We start from the raw sequence: 25830 nt of genomic DNA on the forward strand, positions 1-25830 counted from the left end.
CCCTACCCTTTATTTATTTAGGACACTTCACATTTTCACATTGATACTCAGTTTCACGGGTAAGACTGTGAGTGGGAAATCTGTACAGCTGCTATAGAGAAACGGATAGATTGCTTCCTTAAATGTACTGGTGAAAGTGCACAGATGTGTGTTAGTAAGAGGATCAGAGAATGAAATCTTTCCTCCGTCCCAGTCCAGCTGAACTCTGATCACCTTCAGTCGCTTATTTAAATCAACATTTAAATGCATGCGGGGCTTGAACGGTGACTGTGACGTGTACTGACCAGCCATGTAACGCACACGCCACACTCCAGTTTCAAAGAAAATGCCTCCTTTTCTCTGGTTAGATGCTGTGGTTACTCCAACAGACCAGCATGTGTTGTTTTGGACCTCCACATCCCAGAAGTGTGTTCCAGAGTTTAAGCCCTCAGAGCCCAGCACACAGTGATAATAGTCAAATCTCTCTGGATTGTCTGGATACTGTTGTCCATCAGCACTGGATTTCACATGGGTCAGATCATCGGTCAAAAACAGCAGAGGATGTGCAGTATTGGGGTCCAGTGTGACAGGAGCTGATGAGAGAACAGTCATCAGAACACATAACATGTAAACACAAATCAGGAGTTTTGATATTGCAAATTAATTAACCACTTTAATTAACCACAATTTACTTTTGATTTCAGAAGTTTCAGTAAAAACTATAGATATTAGGAGAGAGAAAAAATACAGCCTACATATTGATTTTGTGTTTTTAGCACAAATCTGTTAGATTATTTCAATTTATTAATAATATTTTTTTCATTTAAATAAGTCATACTGCAGCCTTCTTAGAAATTTGCTGAGGCCCCTAGTGGGCAAAAGAATGTGCAATCTGAAATAGCTGTTTACATGTTTTGTGTGTGTGTGTGTGTGTGTGTGTGTGTTGTACTGTCATAACTTTTCCAATGCTGGAGGACATGGTTACACAAATCTACATGATTGTGACATGGTACTAACTAGCATGGCAATGACCAACAAGCAAAGGATCCTGAGAGTATGTGGCTCTGGGTGGTCCAAATTAACAACTTATCAGGGCCTGCAAATTCATCATGGCAAGGCAAAATGTGGTGGAGGTAGCCAGATGCAAACTTGCAGTGGAAGATCAGACAAGAGGGAATCACAGCCAGGTTGAGCACCACAGTGACCAAAAATGCGACCCAGACAGTGGAGCAGGCCATCAGCCATCTGAAACATCGAGAGATTGTCGGTTTGCCAAAACTAGGCAGAGCTGGTTTTGGTTGGGGATCCAGATCTAAGCCTCAAAAGGGGCTTTCGCACTGGAGGAAATAGTTCCTAGAACTATTGGCGGAAGTTCCCGCTTTTTGGCGTGTTCGCACCGCAGGAACTAGGAACGTATTTACCCTGCTGAAAAATCCAGCATTGCTGGTCATCAGCATAAGGTATGTTTTACATGCTGGTCCCCAATATGGGATGCTGGTTTGCTGGATCCCAGCATGGGATGCCGGTTGCTGGTTTACTGGTCCCCAGCATGGGATGCTGGTTGATGGTTTGCTGGTCCCCAGCATGGAATGCTGGTTGCTGGTTTGCTGGTCCTCAGCATGGGATGCTGGTTGCTGGTTTGCTGTATCCCAGCATGGGACGCTGGTTGCTGGTTTGCTGGATCCCAGTATGGGACGCTGGTTGCTGGTTTGCTGGATCCCAGTATGGGACGCTGGTTGCTGGTTTGCTGGTCCCCAGCATGGGATGCTGGTTGATGGTTTGCTGGATCCCAGTATGGGATGCTGGTTGATGGTTTGCTGGTCCCCAGCATGGGATGCTGGTTGCTGGTTTGCTGGTCCCCAGCATGGGATGCTGGTTGCTGGTTTGCTGTATCCCAGCATGGAACGCTGGTTGCTGGTTTGCTGGTCCCCAGCATGGGATGCTGGTTGCTGGTTTGCTGGTCCCCCAGCATGGGATGCTCAGCTGGTTGCTGGTTTGCTGGATCCCAGCATGGGATGCTGGTTGCTGGTTTGCTGTATCCCAGCATGGAACGCTGGTTGCTGGTTTGCTGGTCCCCAGCATGGGATGCTGGTTGCTGGTGTGCTGGATCCCAGCATGGGATGCTGGTTGCTGGTTTGCTGGTACCCAGCATTGGATGCTGGTTGCTGCTTTGCTGGATCCCAGCATGGGATGCTGGTTGCTGGTTTGCTGGTCCCCCAGCATGGGATGCTCAGCTGGTTGCTGGTTTGCTGGATCCCAGCATGGGATGCTGGTTGCTGGTTTGCTGGTCCCCAGCATGGTAAGCAGATGTGCTGGTGGACCAGCATAAGGTATGTTTTGCATGCTGAGAACAGCTTGCGATGCTGATATGCTGGTGACAAGAGGGAACAGTATTTGTTGTCTTTTGGGTGCTGGTATAATCCCAGCAAGGCCACAACAAAATGTGTGTATGTGTTACATATCACGTTTCTATATATATATATATGTGTGTGTGTGTGTGTGTGTGTGTGTGTGTTTGTGTATTTAAATGTCATTAATTTTTTGTGTGTTAAATAATTTTCTAATATTAGAAGAATGCACATTTATTACATGTCTAATCACCCGCTCACCAAATAAAATATTGCAAATAATGCTGACCTAAAGTAGACTAACCCAGAACAGGTTCACACAATGCAGGTGTTACAAATTAACTGAATTGATGATTATCTGTAATTTTCTACATGCTTAAAACAATTAACATTTGACATAAATGGACACTTTACATACAAATGGTGACAAAACAAAACAAAACATGCACACATAAAAATGACCAGTAAATTCTGCAGCAAAAAGTACATTATTTAGTGAGAAATGTTAAATAGAGCTTAAGCCTAGTATTGCCATTAAGACTTTGTCTGGACTTATGAAATATTTTCATTGTGACTGTGAATGAAAAGTCACATAACTGAAACAGATGAATGTAAAACCCACTGAGTTGAACTATCTGCATCATCTTCTTCCAGACTTCAAACTTCAGGTTCCCCAAGTATTTTCCCACATTCATCAAGGCTCCAGCAGGCATCACTGGATCCTTCAGTGTGATCTGGGCTCTGTGATAACATTCAGGAGTTAGAAAGATGCAGGAACTGCACTGCAGAGAGAAGACAGCAAGAAAACAGCTTACCTTTCTTTTGAGAACTTGAAGTTCTGCAAAACACAAAAGGAGGAAATAAACTACATGTACACAAATGTTATTCAACCCTCAATCCCTAAACATTTCATTAAAAATACAGGTTATTTCTTACTTGTAGAAAGGGCATGTCGGCAGCGTCTAAATCATTTTTTAAGGTTCCAATATTGTTTGAAAGAGATTCGATCTCTCTGTCTATTTGTTCAGTCTTCTCCTTCATCATCTGACTCTTCTGATTCTCGTCCTCTATCAGTGCAGATATTCTGATCATCTCTTCATCTCGCAGAAACTGATGAAGCCGCTCAAACTCCTCCTGCAAGCATCTCATGGTCTGCTGAGTCTGAGCCTGTATCAAATACAAAGATTCTCACATCCCTTCTACCTGAATCTTTCTGAAAATGCTTTTATCTAGAATATTTTACTGTATAGTTCTCACCTTAATGTGGTGTGATGCATCATCAAATGTTTGTTTTATTTCTTTAAAGCTCTTGAGTTTTTCTTGTAAATCTTTCAATGACGTCTTCAATTCCTCCTGAAATGTAATAATCAGTTGGTGTTTGTTAAATCAGTGGAATGTCATTAATTGTAATTAATGCTGTCAAACGATTAATCGCGATTAATCGCATCCAAAATAAAAGTATTTGTTTACATAATATATGTGTGTATGTTGTGTATATTTATTATGTATATATAAATACACACACATACAGCATATATTTTGAAAATATTTACCTATATTTACATGTATATATTTATATTCATATAATTTATATCATATATAAATATATTTAATATATAAACATAACATATTTTTCTTAAATATATACATGCATGTGTATATATGTGTGTATGTTGTGTATATTTATTATGTATATATAAATACACACACATACAGCATATATTTTGAAAATATTTACCTATATTTACATGTATATATTTATATTCATATAATTTATATCATATATAAATATATTTAATATATAAACGTAACATATTTTTCTTAAATATACTGTATGTGTGTGTATTTATATGTACATAATAAATATACACAGTACACACACATATATTATGTAAACAAAAACTTTTATTTTGAATGCGATTAATCGTTTGACGGCACTAATTGTAATGTTAAGCAAAAGAGTATTATATATCATTTAAAGCAGTAGTAGTTATCCCCCATATTTCTTCTGGTATTTTCTGATGTAATTATGACAATGCTGCTTGTTTTCAAAATTTTTATTAACAGAAACTGAGAGTGTTGTTCTATTAAATTAATTCAGCACAATACATTTTGTCCTTTTATATTTAAAAATCTTAATATGTTTTAAATAAAAAATAATAGTTATAGAGCAGAAATAGAAATGCTATTTAAGTTATCTGGATTAAGTTTTTATGAATAGAATTAAATTACTTTAAGGAAACCCTGTGGCCCCCTGGTTGAGAACCACCAATTTAAATGGAACGTATCATGAGATAACAAATCTTTCATTGAATTCTGGAAAGTTCAGTGTACTATGAAATAAAGTTCTCAGACTGTTTAGTGAAACTAAGCTACAAAAGCCACTCATTCTGAAAACTCAGAACCCGGAAACAGTAGCACATCATTGCCCATATTTATACATCACCGATGGCTAGGCAATAACATATTGCAATTAATAGGTAATAAGGAAGTCAGATGCTATTACTCTTAAACAAGAACCCAGAACAATTACACGAGTAAAGCACTAAAATGTATATATTTGGTGAACATCTCTATAAATGGAACTACAAGTTAAGTAGTACACTGAAAAGAAAAAAATGGTAACAATTTGGAAACAATTTCCACTCATTGTTGCTAGTAAATGTCACCAATAATTACAAAGAAATGATATGTAATTGAGTTAAAACATGACATTTTGAAGTATAAATACTTTTTTCTTGTAACAGATACTCTAGTAATCTTACAACTCACATACAACTTACCTTTAGAAGCGGTGCAACTTCATCAACAGGTCTGAATGTGTGATGCAGGTGTTTCTCTGAGTCTCTGCACACCAAACACACAGGATGATTATCATCCAGACAGAAGAGTTTGAGTTTCTCTCCGTGCACATCGCAGAACACCTCAGATGAACCTCTCTTCTGTAAGAATGACTCGCACACGTTCCGCAGTGCGAGATTAGCCGGTGTTTGACATCCTGTGAATCTTTTCCTGCAAACTGGACATTCCTGAAATCCTCTGGAGCTCCAGAACTGTTCCAAACAAGCTCTACAGACACTGTGACTGCATAACAGAAGCACAGGATCAGTGAAGATTTCATAGCACACAGGACACAGCAGATCCTCCTCTGAAATCTGACTCCGAGAACTCATTTTCTACCCTATAGTTACAGCTAAAAAACTAAAAGCTTTTATCGTCACAAAATGTCTGCTATACTGGATATCCTTGTTCAATTCTGAGGTTTAGAGTGGACTCTATAGCACATGTTTAACATGTAATTATGTGCTCATCACTATCAACATTACAGGTTAATGATTACTTCAGAGGACTCATACAAAGGTTAACTGACTCTCAGCCCTCAGTGTTAAAGGAACACTCCACTATTTTTGAAAATAGGCTCATTTTCCAACTCCGCTAGAGTTAAACAGTTGAGTTTTACCGTTTTCCAATCCATTCAGCCGATCTCCGGGTCTGGTGGTAGCTCTTTTAGCTGTAGCTTAGCATAGATCATTGAATCTGATTAGACCGTTACTGCTGCAAAGGTCCTTGATTATTACGCCGGAATGAGAGTATAGTTCCTAGCCATATCGGCCTAGAAAATCGCAACTTTTCATTTTCCGTCGGTCTTAGTACACGATGCAACTACAGAAGAGTCAAGTTTTAAATAGGAAAAATATAGAAACTCTTTGGTCATTTTTGAGCGAGATGCTAACGGTCTAATCAGATTCAATGATCTATGCTAAGCTACAGCTAAAAGTGCTACCGCCAGACCCGGAGATCGGCTGAATGGATTCGAAAACGGTAAAACTCAACTGTTTAACTCTAGGGGAGTTGGAAAATGAGCTTATTTGTAAAAATAGTGGAGTGTTCCTTTAAGGAAAGCAAGCATAAAAGATGATAAGTTTGCCTTCCAGAAGAGATTATATCTCTATGACCAGAGATTACAAATCCAGGCCTTTACTTCTGTACAGCTCTTAATATTCTCAGTTAATTTCTTCATACAAAGAATTGAAAATACGTAAAAGCCATACAAAGAAAAATGTAATTTACATGCATACTGATTTGTTTTACAGTAGTATAATACAATGGAATAGTTCGAAATACATAAAAATACATTGCCTTTTAGGATCAGTAAGATTTTGTAATGTCCTTGAAAGAAGTTTTTTCTGCTTACTAAGGCTGCAATTATTTGATCATAGATACAGTAAAAACAGTAATATTGTGAAATAATTTTGCACTTTAAAATAACTATTTTCTATTGTAATATAATATGTTAAAATCTAATTTATTTCTGTGATCAAAGCTGTATTTTCAGCATCATTACTCCAGTCTTCAGTGTCACGTGATCCTTCAGAAATCATTCTAATATGCTGATTTGCTGCTCAAGAAACACTTCTGATTATTATCAATGTTGAAAACAGTTTCACTGATGCTTTCACTGAAAGAAAAACATTTATTTAAAATGGAAGTCGTTTGTAACATTATAAATGTGACCCTGGACCACAAAACCAGTCATAAGGGTCAATTTGTTGAAACTGAGATTAAAAGATCATCTGAAAGCTGAATAAATAAGCTTTCCATTGTTGTATGGTTTGTTAGGATCGGACAATATTTGGCCGAGATACAACTATTTGAAAATCTGGAATCTGAGGGTGCAAAAAAATCTAAATATTGAGAAAATCATCTTTAAAGTTGTCCAAATTAAGTTCTTAGCAATGCATATTACTAATCAAAAATTAAGTTTTGATATATTTACGGTAGGAAATGTACAAAATATCTTCATGGAACATGATCTTAATATCCTAATGATTTTTGGCATAAAAGAAAAATCTATAATTTTGACCCCAGGGTCTCAAATGTTTTTACTGTCACTTTTGATCAATTTAATGCATCCTTGCTGAATAATAACATTAACTTATTTAAAAACAAAACTTACTGCTTCACACATGAGACTTTAGATTTCATTTTAAAATCAAGCCACTACTGTATGAACATTACAGGCATGCCTTCAAAATAGTAGCACACTAAAATAGAAAGCTGACTGCATAGTAAATGGCCGTTACAAATATGCAACAGGTTTATTTCTCCTTACACATAGTAACAGCTGGAGAACTATGTTTGAACAAGCGCTCATGTCGTGCTGGTTCCCGTCCTGCACGTTTATTTGCTCCAGCTGACTTCTCTTATCTGTCAGTTTATTGACGGCTGTGGAATGAATGTCTTGATAACAGCAGTCAGGTCAGAGTCTCTGGATCTCTCACACTCATTAGATGAATCTGACAATGGCATGTGTTTGGAAAATTATTCTTCTCAACATTTTCATCGTCTCTGGTAGAAGTAACGTGATGAAAGGTATGTCCTTAAATGCTTTGAGTTGTTTCGGCTAAGATAAACGACTGTATACTGCACATCTTTTAAAAAGCAATATGAAGTACACTGAAGAGCAGAGCCTTTCAGCAGTGTAACGCCTTTATGAATTCATTAGAGCTTGAGAATGTGTCGTTTTTAGCACGGAAGACATAAAGCTGATATGAAGGCAGTGTGAAGACAAAAGTGAAAACAACAGCTAGTTATGTAACTGTTAGTCAGTACAAAAAGGCAGAATGACTCCCATATGCTGTGGACACATGGTCAACAAATATTGTGCTGTTGTTTTTTGTTTATTTTTATTACAATATTTTTTAAATAAAATAATGTATTAGTAGTAGTATACAAAATTGTTTTCCAATTTACATTTATGAATTTCTTTCTACAAAGTGACTTAAAGCAGAGGAACTGGTCTGCAAAAGCAGAAGCATTTAATCTTGTTTGATCTCAACTGAACTGTGAAGCTTAAAATGCTTCGTAGTTTATTAGTGGAGTAATACACACACACACATAAATTAAGACAATTTACATGTGTAGATAGATAGATAGATAGATAGATAGATGACAGACGGATAGATAGATAGATAGATAGATGACAGATGGATATATAGATAGATAGATAGATGACAGATGGATAGATAGATAGATGGACAGATAGATAGATAGATAGATAGATCGAGGACAGACGGATAGATAGATAGATAGACGGATAGATAGATAGATAGACGGATAGATAGATAGATAGACGGATAGATAGATAGATAGACGGATAGATAGATAGATAGACGGATAGATAGATAGATAGACGGATAGATAGATAGATAGACGGATAGATAGATAGATAGACGGATAGATAGATAGATAGACGGATAGATAGATAGATAGACGGATAGATAGATAGATAGACGGATAGATAGATAGATAGACGGATAGATAGATAGATAGACGGATAGATAGATAGATAGACGGATAGATAGATAGATAGACGGATAGATAGATAGATAGACGGATAGATAGATAGATAGACGGATAGATAGATAGATAGACGGATAGATAGATAGATAGACGGATAGATAGATAGATAGACGGATAGATAGATAGATAGACGGATAGATAGATAGATAGACGGATAGATAGATAGATAGACGGATAGATAGATAGATAGACGGATAGATAGATAGATAGACGGATAGATAGATAGATAGACGGATAGATAGATAGATAGACGGATAGATAGATAGATAGACGGATAGATAGATAGATAGACGGATAGATAGATAGATAGACGGATAGATAGATAGATAGACGGATAGATAGATAGATAGACGGATAGATAGATAGATAGACGGATAGATAGATAGATAGACGGATAGATAGATAGATAGACGGATAGATAGATAGATAGACGGATAGATAGATAGATAGACGGATAGATAGATAGATAGACGGATAGATAGATAGATAGACGGATAGATAGATAGATAGACGGATAGATAGATAGATAGACGGATAGATAGATAGATAGACGGATAGATAGATAGATAGACGGATAGATAGATAGATAGACGGATAGATAGATAGATAGACGGATAGATAGATAGATAGACGGATAGATAGATAGATAGACGGATAGATAGATAGATAGACGGATAGATAGATAGATAGACGGATAGATAGATAGATAGACGGATAGATAGATAGATAGACGGATAGATAGATAGATAGACGGATAGATAGATAGATAGACGGATAGATAGATAGATAGACGGATAGATAGATAGATAGACGGATAGATAGATAGATAGACGGATAGATAGATAGATAGACGGATAGATAGATAGATAGACGGATAGATAGATAGATAGACGGATAGATAGATAGATAGACGGATAGATAGATAGATAGACGGATAGATAGATAGATAGACGGATAGATAGATAGATAGACGGATAGATAGATAGATAGACGGATAGATAGATAGATAGACGGATAGATAGATAGATAGACGGATAGATAGATAGATAGACGGATAGATAGATAGATAGACGGATAGATAGATAGATAGACGGATAGATAGATAGATAGACGGATAGATAGATAGATAGACGGATAGATAGATAGATAGACGGATAGATAGATAGATAGACGGATAGATAGATAGATAGACGGATAGATAGATAGATAGACGGATAGATAGATAGATAGACGGATAGATAGATAGATAGACGGATAGATAGATAGATAGACGGATAGATAGATAGATAGACGGATAGATAGATAGATAGACGGATAGATAGATAGATAGACGGATAGATAGATAGATAGACGGATAGATAGATAGATAGACGGATAGATAGATAGATAGACGGATAGATAGATAGATAGACGGATAGATAGATAGATAGACGGATAGATAGATAGATAGACGGATAGATAGATAGATAGACGGATAGATAGATAGATAGACGGATAGATAGATAGATAGACGGATAGATAGATAGATAGACGGATAGATAGATAGATAGACGGATAGATAGATAGATAGACGGATAGATAGATAGATAGACGGATAGATAGATAGATAGACGGATAGATAGATAGATAGACGGATAGATAGATAGATAGACGGATAGATAGATAGATAGACGGATAGATAGATAGATAGACGGATAGATAGATAGATAGACGGATAGATAGATAGATAGACGGATAGATAGATAGATAGACGGATAGATAGATAGATAGACGGATAGATAGATAGATAGACGGATAGATAGATAGATAGACGGATAGATAGATAGATAGACGGATAGATAGATAGATAGACGGATAGATAGATAGATAGACGGATAGATAGATAGATAGACGGATAGATAGATAGATAGACGGATAGATAGATAGATAGACGGATAGATAGATAGATAGACGGATAGATAGATAGATAGACGGATAGATAGATAGATAGACGGATAGATAGATAGATAGACGGATAGATAGATAGATAGACGGATAGATAGATAGATAGACGGATAGATAGATAGATAGACGGATAGATAGATAGATAGACGGATAGATAGATAGATAGACGGATAGATAGATAGATAGACGGATAGATAGATAGATAGACGGATAGATAGATAGATAGACGGATAGATAGATAGATAGACGGATAGATAGATAGATAGACGGATAGATAGATAGATAGACGGATAGATAGATAGATAGACGGATAGATAGATAGATAGACGGATAGATAGATAGATAGACGGATAGATAGATAGATAGACGGATAGATAGATAGATAGACGGATAGATAGATAGATAGACGGATAGATAGATAGATAGACGGATAGATAGATAGATAGACGGATAGATAGATAGATAGACGGATAGATAGATAGATAGACGGATAGATAGATAGATAGACGGATAGATAGATAGATAGACGGATAGATAGATAGATAGACGGATAGATAGATAGATAGACGGATAGATAGATAGATAGACGGATAGATAGATAGATAGACGGATAGATAGATAGATAGACGGATAGATAGATAGATAGACGGATAGATAGATAGATAGACGGATAGATAGATAGATAGACGGATAGATAGATAGATAGACGGATAGATAGATAGATAGACGGATAGATAGATAGATAGACGGATAGATAGATAGATAGACGGATAGATAGATAGATAGACGGATAGATAGATAGATAGACGGATAGATAGATAGATAGACGGATAGATAGATAGATAGACGGATAGATAGATAGATAGACGGATAGATAGATAGATAGACGGATAGATAGATAGATAGACGGATAGATAGATAGATAGACGGATAGATAGATAGATAGACGGATAGATAGATAGATAGACGGATAGATAGATAGATAGACGGATAGATAGATAGATAGACGGATAGATAGATAGATAGACGGATAGATAGATAGATAGACGGATAGATAGATAGATAGACGGATAGATAGATAGATAGACGGATAGATAGATAGATAGACGGATAGATAGATAGATAGACGGATAGATAGATAGATAGACGGATAGATAGATAGATAGACGGATAGATAGATAGATAGACGGATAGATAGATAGATAGACGGATAGATAGATAGATAGACGGATAGATAGATAGATAGACGGATAGATAGATAGATAGACGGATAGATAGATAGATAGACGGATAGATAGATAGATAGACGGATAGATAGATAGATAGACGGATAGATAGATAGATAGACGGATAGATAGATAGATAGACGGATAGATAGATAGATAGACGGATAGATAGATAGATAGACGGATAGATAGATAGATAGACGGATAGATAGATAGATAGACGGATAGATAGATAGATAGACAGATGACAGACGGATAGATAGATAGATGGATGGATGGATGGATGGATAGATGGATGACAGACGGATAGATAGATAGATAGATAGATAGATAGATAGATAGATAGACAGACAGACAGATAGAGGATTAACAAGAAATTAAAGCCTAAATTAAGAAAACAGTTGTCCCATTTTTCATAATTTAGGCTTCAATTTTTTGTGAATTATGTTGAAAATTTAAGGTTGAAATCTTCAGTCTTCAATGGACTGTACATTTAAATTGAGGTCTGTAATAGCTCAGTAGTCTTGAGATATATCATGCTCAATATATGAGCAGGCTGATCACAGTTGTTCTCCACTACAGGTTATTTCTGGCACATCTCAGACCTCCACTGGGATCCTTCTTATGATGTAGGGAGTAACTCTGCATCAAAATGTGCTTCTAGTGGAGGCCGTCCGACCCCAAACGCAGGCAGATTTGGAGATTATTCCTGTGACTCCCCATGGACTCTGATAAACTCAACACTGAGTGCCATGAGAGGGATCCTGCCTGACCCGGACTTCATCATCTGGACCGGGTTTGTGCCAAGCGCCCTCTTAACTCATAAGACTGTCCTAGTTTGAAGTTTAAAGTGTATTCAGTAGAGTGCTGCAGTGTTGATGGGTTTTTGTTGGCCAGGTTCACCTGACAAAAAACCTAATAGGATTTTTCCATTGGCTTTTGGATTACTGTGCTCTGAGACCAACAAAAGGTTATGGTTCTTACACGTTCGTTCATATTGATAATCTTCACAATTTAACTTTTTGGAATTTTGAAATCTAAATACAATTCGCAGAAATAAAAGCTAATCATTTTAAATGAACTACACCACGGTCACATGACTTCACAATCATCAACCGTTAAGCGTCAACAAAAATGTGCATTCATATAAAATGAATAGTGAGAGAAAATTAGCCAACAAGTGTCCAATATAGTATAAGTCGTGCTTCCAATCATAAAGATAATCATAAAGAATGAGTTGGTGTGTCAAGCATTTGGCCTGTACTGTACACTCTAAAAAATGCTGGGTTGTTTCAACCCAACTTTGGGTTAAATATGGACTAACCCAACTTTTGGGTTAAAAATTTAATCCAACGGTTGGGTTAGTCCATATTTGACCCAAAGTTGGGTTGAAACAACCCAGCATTTTTTAGAGTGTGTAGGTAGGTGAGCTGTCTGACTAAAGTCATATATTTCTTACATAATCGATTATATAATTAAATATAATTCTAACTCTTTTTCACAGAGATGATACGCCTCATGTGCCCGATGAGCAGCTGGGAGTCGAACCTGTCCTGCGAATAATCGGCAATCTCACCCACATCATAAAAACTACTTTTCCTAGTATGTGTTTCATATGGGCTGCTGACTGCTTGTTTGTTCTGTTTGTCTATGAAATTCATTTCACATTTGTATTTCTTTAGATACCAAGGTGTATTCTGCAATGGGAAATCATGACTACCATCCAAAGAACCAAATGCCTCCAGAAAAAAACAACATTTATGAACAAACCGCAAACCTGTGGCATGACTGGCTACATGCGGCGTCAAAAGAAACCTTTAAAATAGGTATAAACTAAAGCAGCTCACCATTAACAATACACTGACACAAAGACAATATTACAGATTTTACTATATTATGAAATACATTAATTATATAATATAGCTTTAACTAATGTCATATAACTTTCATTAATGTCTTTCACAGGTGGATATTACACAGAGAAGTTGCTGAATCAAACTGGCTTCAGAGTCGTGGTCCTAAATACGAACCTCTATTACGATCAGAACAAACTCACAGAAAATATCAAAGACCCTGCAGATCAGTTCAGTTGGGCTGATAAAGTGCTTCAGGACGCAGCTAAAAATAATGAGAAGGTTAGTCGTATCTTACAGCGAGGAAGCGAAACCTATAGTTTTGTCAGTTTATCGATGTGTCATTATTGCACATAAAGAGCCTTTGTTCTGTCTTACCCAGGTTTACATTATTGGCCACGTCCCTCCAGGGTTTTTTGAGAAGAAACGAGATAAAGCCTGGTTCAGAAAAGAGTTTAATAAGCGCTATATAGATCTCATACAGAAGCACAGCGCTATTATACAGGGCCAGTTCTTCGGTCATCATCACACTGACAGCATCCGCATGTTCTACAGCTCAAAAGGTCATTTCAATTCTGCTACTAATTCTGCCACATGTTGTGCATCTTTTAGCATTAGAATTACCTTTCAAATTAGAAAAGTGGAAAACCTATTTATTAAAAGGGTTATTGAGAGCAAACAGAGATCATATAATGTACTGTTCTGTTTTTTCTGTATTCAATATTCAAAGAAATGTTGAGCCATCCATACTTTAAGATCATGCAGGCAACATGTTAAAGAAGAGGGAGGAAAATAGAATTGGACTATAAATACGCAATAAATTTGCGTATCCTCAGTGTAACTCTAAAAATGTAAGACAATGGCACAGAATGATCTGACCCAGAGGAAGCATGTAAATAAAAAATAGAAGTGGGCCAAGAACAGATCCTTGAGGCACTCCACGGGAAAAAGTGACATTTGTGTTTATCAATGCTATTATCAATGCCTTATCAAAACATGTTTGATATTTAAGATTGGAATTCGAGGACGCTCAGTCTCTAACGGGAGCAGTTAAATAATCGTAATGACAACACATGCGAGTCATGTTATAGTGACACTTCATTCTAGTTGACCATATCACAGGTAGTAAAGATGGAGAAGTCAGGAATCAACCAGTGCTTGGGTGACCAGTGAATATAACGAGGACGACAAGCAATTGCAAGACTTTTACACCATTCATATGTTGAAAAATCTAGCTGAGAAAAACAGTTCAATTGGTGCAGTTGTGACTGTGACGAGGTGTGAAAAAGATCCATGGTAACCAGAAAGAGAAAAAAATAACATATGAAAAGGGGTAGTGGTCTTGTGATTGCAAGCTTATTAATAACAAAAAAACATTGCCTTACACAATTTGAGACGAGCAGCACTCACAAAACGCAGCCACACCAAACAACAACACTATATATACACACCAGTACCAATAGCCAGTACGCTAGTATACATATTACTACCTAAAAGGCACAAATTGTACCTTTCGAAAAAGGTACTGCCCCAGTGACAGCTTTTGTACCTTTTTTTCTGAGAGTGTACCTTTTCAAATGGTACACCTTATTTATCCCTAAAAGGTGCATATTAGCACTTCAATGGTACATTTTAGTAACTCAATGGGTTGCACCTTCCTTTTGAAAGGGTACCGCCCCAGTGATGGCTTTTTTTTCTGAGAGTGAAGATTACTTTCACAAATTGTTTGTAAAATGGAAGCCATTAATACCCTTTTACAGGATCTCCCATAAGTGCGATGTTCCTGGCTCCAGGAGTGACGCCTTGGATAACAACATTACCTGGTGTCATAGATGGTGGAAATAATCCTGGAATTCGCATGTTTGAGTATGACACCAAAACACTTTTGATCAAGGTAAGACCCGTCTGCATGAAGAAATGTGTATTTTTATTGCAAACTTTATACATAGTTATACTAGTGTTGTTTTAGTATCACTAGGCCTGTTATAGTTTTTGTTAATGTTTTGAATTAGATTTTATTTTCTGTTTTCACTTTCATTTTAGTTAAAGTTTTAGTCATTTTATTTAGTTTTAGTTTTTTTATATATGTCTATACTGCTTTTATTGATAAGTTTGAGATATTTTACATCAAGGTAAACTAAACAAAAATGAGAAATGTTGTCTCGACAATAAGCTAAAATATGTTTTATTTCAAATAACATTTTTATTGTTTTAGTTTTAATGAAAGCTGCGGCACATAACTTTTGCCTCTCTATCGCCATCTATGTTTAAAACATAAAAATGCAAGACACGCTTGGGGTTATTTATTATAATTTTTTTTATTATTTTACATGGGTTGTGCTTTGGCACTGCTTCTGTGCGTAGATGAATCTGTGATCACCATCATAGCGGATCTGTCACTGTACGTCCACATATTTCATACTTGGCATATATCCGAAAAAATATATCATTTGAACAAGTAATCAAAATATCTATATTGCTCAGCCAGATCAGATCACACGGTACTTTCTCTCTCATAGCTACAAGAAGATAAGTGAAATTTACATCACTAAAATAAAATAAAATAGTAATAATAATAAAACAAACGAAAAATAAATACATTTATAAAAAAGAAGCTTCATACCTATCTGAATCAAGCTAATAAGTGTTCTAAAGATGAAATGTCTTACCTGTTCAGCAGAAAAAAAAATTCTCAGAGTTGTTCATTTACCTTCGTTTTAGCACAGGTTTTTGTCGCTTTCCGTTTTTAACTGCAGACCCTCCACCGTTTGAGGTTTCTTAGTTTTGAAAACAGGTTCCCCAGATGTTAAAGGGATAGTTCACCCAAAATGTCGTTCTAAACCCGTAAGACCTTCGTTCATCTTCGGAACACAAATTAAGATATTTTTGATGAAATCCCAGAGCTTTCTGACCCTTTTCTTTGCGCACAAAAAGTATTCTCGCAGCTTTGTAAAATTACGGTTGAACTACAGATTTCTACATTGACCATTTTAACTACGTCCTTACTACATTTCTGTGCCTTGATCGTGGTAGGACCCTTGCTGTCTATGGAAGGGTCAGAGAGCTCTCGGATTTCATCAAAAATATCTTAATTTGTGTTCCGAAGATGAATGAAGGTCTTACGGGTTTAGAACGACATGAGGGTGAGTAATTAATGACAGAATTTTCATTTTTGGGTGAACTAACCCTTTAACAGTTATTACCGCTTAGAACTTAACAGATTAAAGCAGCCATCTAGATGACATATTTAAATTCTAAGCAACTGTTGCAAGAACAAGCTACAAACGCTCCACACACAACTTTTAATAGCCGGATCTTCTTTCTGTTTACGGACGTGACGTAACCACGCAAAGAAGAATGACATACGTCAATTTCCAGTGAAATCGGACCCGACACCTCACATTTTAAATTATTATAAGCTTACTGTTGCAAATTAAGGTTTAAAAGGTTACATACTGCTATAATAGCCCTGATTTACACGTTTCTATTCTTGCTGCTTTGTGTTCCTGAAGGATATAATCACCTACTATATGAACCTGACATACTCAAATGTGGTACATGAGCGCTGGGAGAAGGAGTACCGGCTGACGGAGGCGTTTCGTGTGCCCGACGCCTCTCCCGCCTCTATGCACCGCGTGATGGAGCGGATATCCAGCGACAAGTGTTATCTGCAGAAGTACTACGAGTTCAACTCTGTGAATTATGACCTGACGGAGTGCCACGCTGACTGTCGCGTCGATCACGTGTGCGCGATGAGGGAAGTGGACTTTGAGGCCTATGAGAAGTGCGTGGTGAAGGAGGGAGGATCATTCACTGCTCCAGTGCTGTTTACTCTGCTGCTGTCACTGATGCTGAGCCTGCTGTGTTTCAACTGATCACAGAACAGCAGCGTTTTTGCAATATTGTCACGTGATCCCTTCAGACCGGTGCATGAGCGTCAGTGACATGTTCTCAGCAGTATTTAAAGTATTTAACGTGCTGTTCATAAACTTGATCTATCATGATTTCTTTATATTTACTGAACTGTCTCTCAGTTCAGCCCAAAATTAAAATGTTTTTTGGGGGTCCCAAACATTAAAAAAAAAAACATAATTTGTGTTCCACAGAAATTTGGAGTGACGTGAAGGTAAATAAAAATTGCAGTTGTCTTTTCTTCTTTACTGAGACATACTGTATATCTGAGTGAAATGGCTTCTCTGCAATAACACTGCAGAATTCTGACTGTCTTTATTTTAAGATAAAAAGTTGCATGTAATGCTTTTTTAATCCCACGTCAGAAACAAGCTTACACTGATTTGTCTCTGTTCGTATACAAGATTTTTTTTTTATTTTGCGTGAAAGACTGTCAAAAGTGGTTTGATAATGATAATGATAAATTATGCATAATGATGAATTATGCACTCCTGCAATTTATATTTAAATGCATTCATCAACATTTTTTCCTCACACTACATAGTATGTACAGTTGTGGAGTCCAGCAGTAATTAGGGCATCCAGCAGTACGAACACTCACTATGACCAAGAATACAGTACAGTACTCACAAAACAGTAGCCTTTGATTTGCATGTAAAGTTGCAAAATAAACTTGTGTGGAAAAAAATCGAATACTGCATAAAACATCTGCAAATAAAATTCATCTCATGTGTTCAAGAGAACAAAATCACTTTCTGGGAAACTGGTGCAAAGTATCGATAATAAAATAATAATAAAAAAAATTGCTGCAACTGGGGAAGGCTGAGACTCTTTTTCCTACATAATCAATTATCTGCACCACATCAGTTGAGGCATCCAGGAATTGAATTGACAAATGTGTTTCCATCAGAGTTTAAGTGCATGTTTTCTTACAGAACTAAAACAGTGTCCACCTCGAAAAAATATTGTTTATCTTTTTAACATGTCATTATTTCTCATTATTCGGTCTGTTACAGGGCCTTATAAATGACATGAATGCCTGTCTTTAACATATGCCCCATATGAGGATTTTTGTGTTTGACTCCATGTGATAAAGCAACAATAATGCTTGAGATGAAACAAATGCTCAGGCTTTCTTGCAACTAGTCAAACTCATACTCTGTACATTATCCGGTTATCTGTATGTAGTCACAATAAATGTAGAGTGACGTCTGATGGACTGACAATCCTTATGATGCTCATAAATACCAAGTATCCAATAAATGTCAATGCATTCAAAATCAAAGCCAAAACAGCTGATAAAGCTAACTGGATTCGATTATGCAGATCTTAACAAACGCATGTGAAAACACGCGAGACACACAAATGAGGTCACATGACAAAAACTTGTTTGGTGGAGACATACGGCTTCATGGTGTTCTCCAGGGCCTTTCTGAAGTCTTGAAGGCACACTTCAGTGCAAGCTGGAGCCGACAGCTTCCCAGCACGAATCAGGATGCAGAGTTCATCCAGCATGTTACGCAAGGCGTCTTCATCTATCACAAAAGTGTCAATGAGTGTTTTAGATTAGCACGATTTATGACAGCCTCAATGAACACACAAGACTGGAGACACTCACCATGTTTGTTGTCTCTCTTCCATTGGGTCACCCAAAAACCTCTTATTTTCACATCTTTGAAGATCAGCGCACTCTAAAGACAGCATCATATTTGTATCAAAGTACACCATATTAGAGGAACATCATGACTATATAAATCTTCCACTATAATTATACAGTTCAGATATCAAGGTTGATCCAGTGCAGCAGACAGTCAAAGTCTCTTTAAGGCAAGTCATGTCACTCGGCGGCCATCTTTGAAACGACAGTCAAGCTCACCACTGGAACAGTGACTGGTTGTTTGGCCATCCCACCGTAGGTCACCATGCTGCCTCCACTTCTGAGGAACACAGACACCTTATTCGTTCATTTACAGACCTCATACACAGTGCTTATCAAGGGCCCTAACTGATCAAATCAAAGTTTGTAATGTTGTTCCGCTGGCTGGTTTGGTTCATGCTTCAGACCAGATGCGAAGAAACTCTTCCAACTAGGGATGCAACGGTTACCAGTTTTCACGATAAACCAAGGTCAAATTTTACTGTTTCACATTTTAATTAGCATTAAAGGGGTCATATGATGCGATTTCAAGTTTTCCTTTCTCTTTGGAGTGTTATAAGCTCTTGGTGCATAAAGAAGATCTGTAAAGTTGCAAAGACTAAAGTCTCAAATCCAAAGAGATATTCTTTATAAAAGTTAAGAGTCAGCCACGCCTACCTAAAACGGCTCGTTCTAACACGCCCCCACATGTCATATTTACCTAGCAATACTGCCCAGCATTAAGCAAAGTTAGCAAGAGGCTCACGCAGACAAGCATGCAACGTCGGTTGTGATTTCTGTGAAAATATTGCGGAAAACGGAGGATCAAGAGAGCGAATTTGGACTACTTTTTACACAGTTTTGTAAATTTTAACTGATTGATGAAAAATGGGGTAATGTGGAATGCAGTGTCTAAACAGTTCAAATAAATAATAATACCTGAAATCATTTATAAGTGTGATCATTTTAAATTTTGATTTATTTAAAAAAAAAAAACTTTTTAAATGCTGAGATGTGAGGTTTATCATTTTCTAAAACGTTTGTCAAAATGTTAATTTTATTACACAACGTTCATAGTGTTGGTTTAAAATTTAAAACGTGTTGATATGAACTAAATGTGAACACTTCCAGCACATTTTAACAACACCATGATAATGCAGACACCATAATAATTTTGGTCATAATAATCATGATATAAAATTTTCACACCATCTCTACATCTAACAAAATATTCAAGGGTTTCCTATTATATTGAAGAAGATATTTCCTCTATTTCTGCTGTAATCATGACAAGGCTGCTTGTTTTCATTTTTACCGTTACTGGAATTGTTATTATATTAAATTAAATACATTTTGAGACGTTAACAGAAGATTAAAGAACCGCATGTTCTTCATTTAAAAATGTTAGTTACTGAGGGGGGAAAAAGAGCTATGATTTAATCTTGATTTTATGTGTTTTATTATTTGAAGTTACATTTTTTAATATAATATAATAAATATAATACAATATTCTGTTGCCCCTTGGAAGTTTGAACTTACAAGAACTGCTTTAGAATGCTTTATGGAAATATATATATATATATATATATATATATATAAAAACTCTTCTAGAACAAATCTCTCTAAAGAATTAGTTGGACACTGTTTACACTATATGTTTTTTACATTTTCATTTCTCTGTTTCAGTAATGTAGCCACTTACTGTAAATGGCGTAACAGCTCTGTGGCGCTCTTTCCTCCAACTCCATTCAGAGCTAGTTTAGGCCGAGGACACGACTGTTAAAAGCAAACGCCGAACACCATAAAAATACAGAATCTCTCTCAAGCTACAGAATGTTTTTACATGTTGCTTTTATAACACAGAATTCACTTATAGACAAAGCAAATATGCTTGTAGGACTAGAATGTTTCGGACACCTTGAAAAGCTCCTTCATTTCTGGCCGTCTTAGTGTCTCCTCTGTGATGACGTGTGTGGCTCCCAGTGCTGTCAGTCTGTCAGACAGCTGCTGCAGGTCAGGCCTAAAATGACAAACAAGCTGCTTCACACAATAACAGCATCAATACAAAGTCACAATAAAAAGTTTCTGCACTTTTCGTCTTAAAGGAACACTCCACTATTTTTGAAAATAGGCTCATTTTCCAACTCCGCTAGAGTTAAACAGTTGAGTTTTACCGCTTTCGAATCCATTCAGCCGATCTCCGGGTCTGGCGGTAGCACTTTTAGCTGTAGCTTAGCATAGATCATTGAATCTGATTAGACCGTTAGCATCTCGCTCAAAAAAAGTTTCTATATTTTTCCTAGTTAAAACTTGACTCTTCTGTAGTTACATTGTGTACTAAGACCGACAGAAAATGAAAAGCTGCGATTTTCTAGGCAGATATGGCTAGGAACTATACTTTCATTCCGGCATAATAATTAACGAACTTTGCTGCCGTACCATGGGTGCAGCAGGCGCAATGATATTACGCAGCGCCTGAAAATAGGCTTATTGGAAGTTACCGAGCTGGGGACTATTTTAAGGCACTGCGTAATATCCTTTTTGAGCGAGATGCTAACGGTCTAATCAGATTCAATGATCTATGCTAAGCTACAGCTAAAAGTGCTACCGCCAGACCCGGAGATCGGCTGAATGGATTTGACAACGGTAAAACTCAACTGTTTAACTCTAGCGGAGTTGGAAAATGAGCCTATTTTCAAAAATGGTGGAGTGTTCCTTTAAAGAGCTGTTTTGCAGCCGATACGGGAAACTTATTTTAAGTCCTTCATTAAAAAGCGCAGACCCAAATTTGAGAAGACTTTTTAACTGGGACATGGAGGATGAAGGTCAAGTTCACTCTCAGTGCATCTCCATGTATTCCAGTGACAACGCTTCTTTTCCAAATCTATCCTTATGTGCTATTATGTCAAGTAGGAATGAATTACTTTAAAATGATTACAGACAACCCAGATGTTAGAAAGGCAACATGAACAGTAGTTTAAAACTATACCAAAATAGCTATTTGGCTATTGATTAACATTAACCAAATGTTTGCACAAACTAGGTGACACCAACAAAAAGGAAAGCCATTTCAGAGGCAAAGCAAATTTGTTGAAACATCATAATGACAAAAAACCTGCACTGATAAATTATCCACCATAAAACCATGCAAGTGCTTTAAGAAAATAAATTGCATCAAATTTTGATTTCATGATGAGTTTGAAGGAATTTCACTGAAGGAAGCATTATTATGGATTATGGACTGGTATTTTGGTCAAAAGTGACGCATCTTTTCTCTTCACAAGACACCACCAGATGCTTGGACTCTCATTCTGACGGCACCCATTCACTGCAGAGGATCCACAGGCTTTTCAAAATAAAAAAACAAACTGAGGGTGAGCAAATTTTCATTTTGGTTGAACCATTCCCTGAAAGTAATTTTTACCTGTCTCTGACAACATTGATGGTTTGAATGCCCTTAGCAGCAGCAATCTGGATAACAGCCTGTCCGACGCCGCTGTTAGCTGCGTTCTGGATGACTGTGTCTCCTAAAATACAGAGTTAAGTAAAGACCTCTGTTGTACGATGAGTGGTTTGGATAGAGTTAAGCGCTGCCAACCTGGTTTGAGCTCCTCAAAGTCTGTGAGCATCCTAAAAGCTGTACAGGGATTGACTCCCAAAGTGGCAGCAGACAGTACAGGGATGTCTTTAGGCAAAGTCACCAGATCATCAGCCTTCAAAACAGCTGCTGTTCTCCACGTTCCTGTGCAGATCAATGCAGGGGTGTTAGAGACTGAGAACTACTGATGATCACATTGACCACACCAGGCTTGAACTGAATGTTCACCTATGCCGGCATCTCTTGGAATCACCCAGTCGCCCACCTTGAGTGTCTTCACCTTGTCACCCACCTCCATGACCTGGCCCACACCCTCATTGCCCCCCACCGCTGGAAGCTCAGGCAGGATGGCATATGTGCCTGTTTAACGAAAGTGGGTGAATATACAAAATCATATTTGAAAGATGTTTGCATTCAATTTAAAGTTTCCTGGTTTAACGGAAAGAAATAGCCTATATTTTCCACTCAATTCTAAATATGCAATGCAAAAACATCTCGTTCTTATTATTGTGTTTTTTTTAAAGATTAAATACATCTTAAATACAAAATTATTTATTAATTAAATGCTGAAATTAACTAAAAAACAACAATAGCATTAATCTAGATTTGCTTCAAATAAATAAATAGTGCTGTCAAATGATTAATCGCGATTAATCACATCCAAAATAAAAGTTTTTGTTTACATAATATATGTGTGCGTACTGTGTATATTTATTATGTGTATATAAATAGTATACACACACATGCATGTATATATTTAAGAAAAATATGTTACGATTATATATTAAATATATGATATAATTTATATGAATACACATGTAAATATTTTCAAAATATAAGCTGTATGTGTCTTTATATACACATAATAAATATACACAGTACACACATATATTATGTAAACAAAAACGTTTATTTTGGAATGCGATTAATCGCGATTAATCATTTGACGGCACTAAAAAAATAAAAAATAAACAAATAAAATTGAGAATGTTGGAAATTATAAAAACAACACACGAATCATCCAGACATGTAATGGTAATGACAATTTTGGGGGAGATGTTGTTAAAATAAGATCACACATGCATAAATGTCAAAACGTCTTTAAACAAAATATAATTTCACATTTTTTTCATTTGATTTTGTGGAGAAATTTAACACTACGTCCTGTGCTTACCGTCAATGGCTTGCATTTGTCCACTAAGGGTCATTGCTTAGGTAATGCATTATTTATTCAATTTATTACATGCTTTGCTCTTGCCTTGAATCATATTTAAATCAGAGGGGTTGATGGGAGCCGCCAGCATTTTCACCAGGACACGTTCAGGTCCCATTTGTGGCAGAACCAATGACTCCAACCTGCCAGTCATGCAGAAAACGCTGTTAACTTTATAAAACTGTCAACATCTTATTATCTATGGTTATGACATGCTTACTGGACGACTTGTGAGGGCTCGCCGTGGTTTCTGTACAAAAGTGCAGTTCTGTCTCTGACTGCAGACACAGAGTAGTTGTTTTTAAGGAGGACAGCTGCATCTCTGATCCGCTCTCCGCAGACAAAACCCGCTGTGCGGTAAACGCGACGCCCCCGTATTAACAGAGATGTGACTCGCGATAGTTTCATTTTAAAGTTGTGATATGTCCGCTATCAAAATATCATAGTCTTACAACGTTTAAATAAGCACAAGAGAGCATAACTCCGAGGAAGTGGCCATGTTGGTACCGTAAAGCCTGTAGTAGAGGCGAAGACGCTGTTAATGAATATTAATTAGCAGCGGTTACGACATCGCGCACGTCATGGACGGTCCAATCATAACCCAAGCCCCTATGACCTTTTTTAGTAACCTAAAATTCGTTCATTGGCCAGACTGACCAGCGCCCACTCACCAACGCCTGTCTTTTAGCCAATCAGGTAAGCCTACCGGGCGGAACGTCACATTGCGTAATTGATATTCATGAGGTTGATTTGAATTCGTAAATTTACCATCAAGTTGGCAATATACGCACACTAATATATATATTTTTTCTAGTTAAAAACTACTGCTTGTTCGCAAGTCGCCGAGAAAGGCTGAATACAAGTTAGGATAATCAGAATAAATGTAGCTATTAAATCAGAATAAATGTAGCTTATTATAGAGATCGTATGTACTAACAAAAACTAATTATGTTTACTTCTATCACTTTAAAAGATTATGAATTTTCATGGCAGTTTTAGGGCTGGAAATTAACCCATAAATAAAATGTTGAGAGAAGTCGCCATAGCCGGTCTTTTTCTTATATCCCACTAAATTTATTAGTTGACAAAACCAAACCTCACATTACATTCAAATGTTCAAGAAGTGATTTCCAAGTTCAACAGGATAGTCAAAAACAGCACGAACACATCTAAATGGTGCAAAACTTTGTCTATGATTCCTTCTTTATTAAATACAACAAAACATGAACTTAAATATTATTGCATAAAGGAATGGATTAGATATCGGAAATGTTTCCAGTTTATGTAAGAGGCAACCACAGCATTCTAGATAGGATATACAATCCTGTTTGATCCACAAATCTCAAAAAGTCAATAATTAGAATGATTATGATGGTATGGAACTATAATAGAATAATACAATTCGTGTCACAAATCGTGTCTTCCTCACACTCCTTGAGTAATCTGACATAGCCTACTTCCTGAGTTCAGTCCTGATTCAACACTGAAGTAAAAGGCATTTATAGGTCAAATAGCGGCTGAAAAATAAAGCATAAATCTGTAAGACGAGGCAGAGTGCAGTGCAGACTTCAGCACAGACAGAGAGAAACCACAATGCCCCATGATGTAACAAAATCAGTGCAATAAAACACAAACACACACAAATCAATTCATCGATATCAGCTGATTCGTGGCACGTGATGGTTGAGGTATTTTAGGAAATAATTCTGAGATACTTGAGGTAGAAGCCTGAGTCTCTTTTACATTGTGGAGAAGATG

At 36.8% G+C, this 25830-nt stretch overlaps 3 protein-coding genes across 3 annotated transcripts; 1 reads left to right on the forward strand and 2 right to left on the reverse strand.

The window, feature by feature from the left end:
• Positions 1–24: 24 nt before the first annotated feature.
• Positions 25–5550, reverse strand: LOC107744598 (zinc-binding protein A33-like). The gene is made up of 6 exons (XM_016558316.1): positions 5111–5550; positions 3585–3680; positions 3264–3494; positions 3143–3165; positions 2950–3068; positions 25–572 (listed from the first exon to the last, which is right to left on the reverse strand). Exons 1-6 carry the CDS (start codon positions 5498–5500, stop codon positions 28–30), a joined length of 1404 nt encoding a protein of 467 aa, XP_016413802.1. The 5' UTR covers positions 5501–5550; the 3' UTR covers positions 25–27.
• Positions 5551–7511: 1961 nt separating this feature from the next.
• On the forward strand, positions 7512–17959 carry LOC107744599 (acid sphingomyelinase-like phosphodiesterase 3b). Its single transcript, XM_016558318.1, has 8 exons — positions 7512–7700; positions 12443–12656; positions 13365–13462; positions 13543–13686; positions 13826–13995; positions 14096–14276; positions 15474–15607; positions 17226–17959. The coding sequence occupies exons 1-8, from the start codon at positions 7619–7621 to the stop codon at positions 17586–17588; spliced, it is 1386 nt and encodes a 461-aa protein (XP_016413804.1). The 5' UTR covers positions 7512–7618; the 3' UTR covers positions 17589–17959.
• Positions 17960–18185: 226 nt separating this feature from the next.
• On the reverse strand, positions 18186–24592 carry mecr (mitochondrial trans-2-enoyl-CoA reductase). The gene is made up of 10 exons (XM_016558319.1): positions 24293–24592; positions 24118–24215; positions 23088–23219; positions 22860–23003; positions 22686–22788; positions 21179–21281; positions 20964–21037; positions 19502–19562; positions 19244–19316; positions 18186–19160 (listed from the first exon to the last, which is right to left on the reverse strand). The coding sequence occupies exons 1-10, from the start codon at positions 24478–24480 to the stop codon at positions 18997–18999; spliced, it is 1140 nt and encodes a 379-aa protein (XP_016413805.1). The 5' UTR covers positions 24481–24592; the 3' UTR covers positions 18186–18996.
• Positions 24593–25830: the final 1238 nt, after the last annotated feature.

This window comes from Sinocyclocheilus rhinocerous, unplaced genomic scaffold (assembly GCF_001515625.1).
Source record: "Sinocyclocheilus rhinocerous isolate Xijiao unplaced genomic scaffold, SAMN03320098_v1.1 scaffold2513, whole genome shotgun sequence".
Classification (NCBI taxonomy): domain Eukaryota; kingdom Metazoa; phylum Chordata; class Actinopteri; order Cypriniformes; family Cyprinidae; genus Sinocyclocheilus; species Sinocyclocheilus rhinocerous.

What these genes read in the sequence shown, in the direction of transcription:
- LOC107744598 (XM_016558316.1), bottom strand. Translation starts at nt 5,500, where the DNA reads ATGAGTTCTCGGAGTCAGATTTCAGAGGAGGATCTGCTGTGTCCTGTG. An exon ending in ATGCATCACACCACATTAAG is followed by an intron (nt 3,495 to 3,584) that starts GTGAGAACTATA and finishes TATTTGATACAG; the next exon opens with GCTCAGACTCAGCAGACCAT. An exon ending in CCGACATGCCCTTTCTACAA is followed by an intron (nt 3,166 to 3,263) that starts GTAAGAAATAAC and finishes TGTGTTTTGCAG; the next exon opens with AACTTCAAGTTCTCAAAAGA.
- mecr (XM_016558319.1), bottom strand. Translation starts at nt 24,480, where the DNA reads ATGAAACTATCGCGAGTCACATCTCTGTTAATACGGGGGCGTCGCGTT. An exon ending in CTTTGAGGAGCTCAAACCAG is followed by an intron (nt 22,789 to 22,859) that starts GTTGGCAGCGCT and finishes TCTGTATTTTAG; the next exon opens with GAGACACAGTCATCCAGAAC. An exon ending in GAAGAGAGACAACAAACATG is followed by an intron (nt 19,161 to 19,243) that starts GTGAGTGTCTCC and finishes CTTTTGTGATAG; the next exon opens with ATGAAGACGCCTTGCGTAAC.
- LOC107744599 (XM_016558318.1), top strand. Translation starts at nt 7,619, where the DNA reads ATGAATCTGACAATGGCATGTGTTTGGAAAATTATTCTTCTCAACATT. An exon ending in TAGAAGTAACGTGATGAAAG is followed by an intron (nt 7,701 to 12,442) that starts GTATGTCCTTAA and finishes TCTCCACTACAG; the next exon opens with GTTATTTCTGGCACATCTCA. An exon ending in CATAAAAACTACTTTTCCTA is followed by an intron (nt 13,463 to 13,542) that starts GTATGTGTTTCA and finishes GTATTTCTTTAG; the next exon opens with ATACCAAGGTGTATTCTGCA.